Raw genomic sequence first — 6,302 nt, 5'->3', positions numbered from 1 at the left:
GAAGCGTGCAGAGGGCTTGCATTTTCCTCCAACGTTGATCGTGGAGTGAGATAGAGACTTGAAGGGGATCTTGGAGGTCCTGTAAGGAATCTTGTTGAAGAAATGTTAAAGTAATTGTCTCGTTTTCGTCCTACGAACGTCTAACCTTCCTTCGAATCGCCGTTGGATGTTTGACTTTATTTGTCCTTTTAGAAATGTAACAGCAAATAACAATACAGCACTCAGCACCGATTCATTTCCGTCCTAGGATATTGGAAATCCCTTGCACAACGCCCTCCCTACGGCTCTGCTACAGGAGCTCGAAAATGGACATTCAATCACTGGAAGTGCCGTGTCATCGATAAGCGATTGTCGTCCCATTCGCGTATTAATTTTCCACGTGTTCCGTCTCGTCCTCGCGTTCCTTGTCAATATCCGATCGGAACGGAAATCACCACCTAAGCCGGCCGGGATTATGCTCAACGTTCAATCTGTCCAATGCGCTGTCATCGCATTCCTTTACTCCACAAGATTGTTGTTGTGTCGCGCATTTTCGCACCCACCAAAAGTTCCGATTCGCATCACTTCGACCTCGCTCCAGTTGGCGAATCGAATCGATCTCCCCCAAAAAAAGACGAACGTTTTCCCGACCAACACAAACATAATGCGATTATCTGTTGAATGTCTCCCGGAATGCCGGAGACATCTTTTACACGCCTCCACTTCGCGGGGAAAGTCTTGCCTTTTTCTTTCCCTGACGCAGCTGACAACGGTCTCACCATCCAACCATCTTTCTGTCGGTTCCCTCGCAGGACATCGCACAAAGTTAATGTCCGAGATTAAAATTGGTGTGGCGCTGCGCAGATCGGCCGTGCGGAAATGTTTGTGCTGCACGTTACGGTTCATTAATGAGCGAATGGATAAACCAATTACCGGTGTGGGAGCAAAACAAAAAAATGGGATGGGATGGAAAACTGGGCCGAGCCCGATAATAATCCGTTTATCCGTTGGGAAGACGCTCAAAGCGCGGTACGGATTTCGTTGCCAGAATGCTAATGTGCTCTCCTGCACGGACTTTGATCTTACTAGAGAAGCGGTACATACTGATTTAAGTGATTTAATGTACAGAAATATGACTCCAAATCACTCCCAAACAGAGCCTGTTTACAACTATGTCCTTAAGTTCAAAACCCAATAATATCTCTCCACGGTCAATTCGCTGTCTTTAAAGCATTAATTTAGCTTCCGATCCTCCTCAACTCAACTTTGCCGTAATTTTGCTCCTCTCTATCCTTCTTCCTTCATCACTCATTCGTCCCTTTTCAGTGTCCACTTTCCGGCACGTGCGAGGGCCTGATGTTCTTCCGCTTGCACACATTACGCATGCCGGAAGGAATGTCGATCGCGTGCTCTCTCGCTCTTTAGCTGCCATACGCTTTGTGGTTAAATTGAACATGTGTGTCCTACCGACAGTCAGAGGCCAGTTGGGTTGTGCTAGAGGGGTGAAAAACAAAGATCCCCCTTTCAGCGGTACGAGGGCTCATGATAGAGAAGCGATCCTGTCCGCAGGGACGATCCTCGCACTGTTTCCTGTCGGGTCAACATACCGACGCAGTTCACTCGTGTCCATCGGTCGGTGCAGATCCAAGCTTTTGAAGCTCAGTGCGGAAGTTGTGCGTGTTCTGTGGAGAAGCAGCGGATTAATTACTGACAGACGAGATGGAGCACTACACGCTTGGGATCGATAGGCTGGGCGCGTACAGCACGATCGATACGACTACCGGCTCTACGTATCTGACCCATCATTATCCAACGCCTGATACTTCCCTGTGCCGAAGCAGCTACAGTGCATCGTCTCCCGGGACGAGTCCTTCGGCATCGGGACCTGAGCTAAGCCACACCAACTTTGGACTGTCCTTCGCCGACGTTATGTTCGATGGTGAATCGTTCGTGCAGATAGACTCCACGGATCTTCAGATCTTCGGTCCCGGTGCAACTCACAGCACAGGGGAAGGTGCGGATTTCTCCAGACAAACTCTTCCCAGCTCCCTCTACCCAACCCAAGTGCCAAGTTGTGGAAAAGAGCTCAAGTCTTGCTCCACACCAATATCTCCTCCTGCTAGCTCACGGCGGCTCCATAAAACGCGCAGATCCATCTCATCGTTGGGTGGCAAGGATCGCAAGAAGGATTGTACTCCGCCGAGTCCAACGGTACTGAAAGAGCGTCGTCTGGCAGCGAATGCTCGTGAGCGGAAGCGTATGAACAGCCTGAACGTAGCGTTTGACCGATTGCGGGAAATCGTTCCCTCCCTCGGTCCGGATCACAAGCTGTCCAAGTTTGAAACGCTGCAGATGGCTCAAACGTACATCAATGCGTTGAGTGATCTGCTGGAACGGGGAGCCGATGCGACCACGTATAGTCTCTTCGATAGTCTGGACTCTGGGGCTAATGATACGAACAACAATAGTAGCAGTGAAAATGGCCGCCAGAACGATAGCAATGCACACGAGATGCTGCTGAGGGACGAAGAGTCCCTGGACGATCGATTCCTGGACATTGGATACGCGTAACTGGCAGTCATTTCGATCGGATCCGATTAATGTTGCTTCAGAAGTGTATAAAAGTACAAGTGATATTGTTAAACGTTCACGAAAATACGTTCCAGTTTTAGTGATCGTGAAGTCTGCTCGCGAGACAGTGCGAGATGGAAGGGAGCGCGTTCTAGTCCTAAGCGTTTGTTTTGTCTTTATGCTTTCCAAATGGAATTCAGCGATATTGTATATTAGATAAAGTAAGAAGCATGTGTGTGAACAGATATTAATAAAAATAAAGCAGACCGAGAAGAAAATAAGGCAGACGATTTTCACATTCATTAGCTTCAATTATGACAATCAAGTAGTCTATGGAGTTAAATGTCATTTTATTTTTGAATTTGAAACATTTGAATAGCACTGTTATAAATTCCTGTACTCATCTATTCCGTTTAGAGATTTACAGCCGAACCATGAATCACGTCGCAAATATTAATTTCTCTACTTCCCCTACAATGACGGCAATGGGGGCCCTTGCTCTCGAAATTAGCTAACCGACTTTAGGGTTTCGGTACTGTTAATTGAAAAAAGCTCCCACATCCGTACTGGACGGTGCGTCGTTCCCACTGGATAGGAGCTGTAACATTCAATCAGCTCATATCCGGAAGATAAGTAACAAAACTCGCACCTCACGATCGATATCCACATTCCAGCCAATTCCAGCGCCGCATGGAATTGGCCTCGTTCAGCACGTCCAGAGCACCCACAGACACCGCGAGCAAGTTCCGGATATTGATTCTGACGTTTGTTTGCGTCCAGTTCTATATGTGCCGGTGGTAGGGCGGTGGGAGTTTTAAGCTTGGCTTGTAGCGTACTGGCACTCGTAGCCTGCAGCCATTATTGTTGACCCTTCGATATCGTCCCATACGGTCCAGCGTCTCGCCGTAGCGGTATGGTTCCGCGGTGTTCCCATGGAATGTATTTTTCGGAAGTACATGGCCACCGGAGCGGAAGTTGTGATCGGGTGTTTTGTTGTTCCGCTTTGCGCTGTCGTCCCCTCGGCCTGGACCTGGACGAGGGCGTTCTGTTTTTAGCCGCATCATTCCACCGGCCCGGGCCGCTGACGGTTGAAGGAAATGCGAGGAATTTCAATAACACTTGCACCGGGGAAGAGTTGTTTGAACTGAACCGCGTGTCTTGGGCAGCAACAAGATTGAGCAATTTCTCCTCCTTCGTCTTCAAGGCCCGGACCGGGGCTTTGGTTTGGAATGTAACAAATGCTCGAGAGGTATTTGGGCGAAAGTGGAAGAGAGAGAGAGAGTGTTTGAAAGGATTAGGAGTTGGGGGATTTGTAGATATTTTCGGGAAAATAAGGCTACTTACAGGCTATTGGCGAATGAGAACTTTAGAAGTGGTTTTCGGCCTTTTCGTGCTTCAAATCTCACGGTTAGAGCCTGAAGTTACAATTATTTTAAAGCCCGAGTTTTGCAATCAAAATCAACCAAATTTTAAATTTTTTGAGATATTAAGAATGTCTTGAATATCCTGGAGGGTTTACCGTGACAGAAAGCATCACTTCTAGCTTTGTTGCGTTTCCCGGTATAAAAGATTTTCATCACAACTTTCACCAGGAGCAGGAAAAAAAGTGTTGCACAAAAAGTCAAGCACCATATCGCCCCAATCTGGTTTAACAAGACCCTATCCTGCCAACTAAAGGAAAGAGGAGCGGATGATTTGTGTGTGTTATTATTCCGTCCGACCAATCGGATTGCTGCTGTTATGGCAGATTACGAGAACTATTTCAACATGCCCCATACCTACCCCATGTGATGCGCGTATTGGAAAGAATCAATATTTCTCTATCGGCTTTTCTGAGAGCTTTTATTCACCCAGTGCAAACACCGTGCCATCATCCGAATGCGGCTCGTTCGCAAGTCCTGCTCCACTCGAACCATCGATCTCGCGAGGACTTATTCCGAAGATTTGTTTGTGATGCTCTTCACGTTTTTCTTGCGTTTCAGAGCCGGCACCGACCAGATCGCGACATCGAGCCAGTGACTTCCCCCTTTGGCGTGATGTTGCCACCCACTCGTAGCTTTAAAAAACTGGGCTTCGACGTATGTACACTGTCGCAGTAGATATCATAGCAAACATATCGAAACACGCGGTGTGACAAGCAAGCTTCTTCTAAAACCAACGCCTACTTCGCAAGAATTGTGTACCTTGTCAAAAGGGATATGAACGGGGCGTTGGGGAACCTTCAGAAACCTGGGGAAGCACGTGCGAGAATGAGGAAGGAAAGCAGCCCCGGCGCAGTCAATGAGTACTAGATTACATATCAATTTCCATCGAAGGGTTGTTTGACAGGGATGCGCGTTATCTATATTGGCCTGCAGGCAGCCAGACGTTTGCTTGTTGACGTCACACACTGCTCCATCAACACACCTGACGAACTGTTTATTTTTAGCAAAAGCACATTGAGTGATTCCATTAAAACAAACTGATGAAATCTGTATTATGTTATCGGAAAGTGTTAAACGAGTTCGTTAGGTTTGTCCTTGGCTTTACTGGGATCTTGTGTCAATATTATTATAGTGAGTTGAAGTGGGACTCGCAGTAGCAAAGCTGGGACATACGTGTGATCGAGAAGGAGGTTGCCGATAAATGAGAGGACGCTCGGGCTAATCGAACCTAAACTAGTCCGGATCACTTTAATGGCGTGGTCTAGCAATCAGCACCTAATCCTCCGACTTCCATAGTTTCAGGACTACCTACTGACTATGAAGTCAATATCTTATAGGATGGTGAGGTCTACGCCAAGTTATACTATTAAGTCTTTTACAACTGAAATTTGTGAAATTTCTAAAGTTTTTTTTCATCTCTAAGATCAAGGATGGTAAGGCGAATTAGTTACCCAGTGAGGGACACAACCTAAGACGGACCCAAAAATCAGCATAAAAGGCATCAACTTCAGCGACCGTTTCAAAACCGCGATTAGAAACATTTAAATGCCTAAACAACATTTATCTTCATCTCTCACTGTCTCTCTCTCTCTCTCTTTCTCTCTTCCGCAAAACGCTAAAGTTCACTGAACTGCTACTACGCCACAGCGAAATAACAGTTTAAAATTCCCATCGTCCCATCGTCCGAAATTCGAAACAACAACAAAAAACAACCCCAAAACCCCACGTTATGCAAATGGTATAATTTCAGCGCGTACAGCACATTTTAGAAACAGGATGCCCCAACAATAGTTAATTGCACTTAATTTTTGCTCCCATTCTTGTACCATTTTCTGAAGCAAAAAAAAAAATCCGCATCGTTATTGCATTCGTTTGTTGCAATCTGTCTATTGTGTTAGAAACAAATTATCTTCACACAAAACCACCCCGGCTTCCGCACGCTCTCTCTCTCTCTCTCTTCCTCTTTCCTTATCTGTTTTTTCCCCAATTCTTTTTATCTCTCGCTAACAAAAGAGCATAAATTAAACGTACGCCACAACACAACACAATAGGGGAACAATTTTTCAGGAGTTGTGTGCGATTTTTCTCTGTGGGATTTATGCCGGGGGAGGGGGCAATGGACTCGCCCATGGTGGCAATGTTATGCAACTGTACGCCTTTAACTAACATTTGGCCCCCGGAAGAAATTGGTTTGATCCTTTCCGGGGCAATTAAATCTTCTCGCAAATTTTGTAATACATCTCTTCGGAATTCGATCAGATCGAAGGGAGGAGAAAGGGAACGGCCGGGAGGCTAAGGGGAAAGGAAAGGAGCAATAAGTAAATGTTT

The 6,302-nt window shown here is 46.4% G+C and overlaps 1 protein-coding gene across 1 annotated transcript; it reads left to right on the top strand.

Annotated features, from left to right (window-relative positions):
- The first annotated feature begins 1,344 nt into the window (after positions 1 to 1,344).
- LOC118514014 (protein dimmed-like) lies at positions 1,345 to 2,810 on the top strand. The gene has a single exon (XM_036060483.1). The coding sequence runs from the start codon at positions 1,699 to 1,701 to the stop codon at positions 2,548 to 2,550; it is 852 nt and encodes a 283-aa protein (XP_035916376.1). The 5' UTR covers positions 1,345 to 1,698; the 3' UTR covers positions 2,551 to 2,810.
- The last annotated feature ends 3,492 nt before the right edge of the window (positions 2,811 to 6,302 follow it).

The sequence above is a fragment of the Anopheles stephensi genome, chromosome 3 (assembly GCF_013141755.1).
Source record: "Anopheles stephensi strain Indian chromosome 3, UCI_ANSTEP_V1.0, whole genome shotgun sequence".
Lineage (NCBI taxonomy): Eukaryota > Metazoa > Arthropoda > Insecta > Diptera > Culicidae > Anopheles > Anopheles stephensi.
This window is presented reverse-complemented; position numbering and strand designations above follow the sequence as displayed.

What these genes read in the sequence shown, in the direction of transcription:
- LOC118514014 (XM_036060483.1), top strand. Translation starts at nt 1,699, where the DNA reads ATGGAGCACTACACGCTTGGGATCGATAGGCTGGGCGCGTACAGCACG.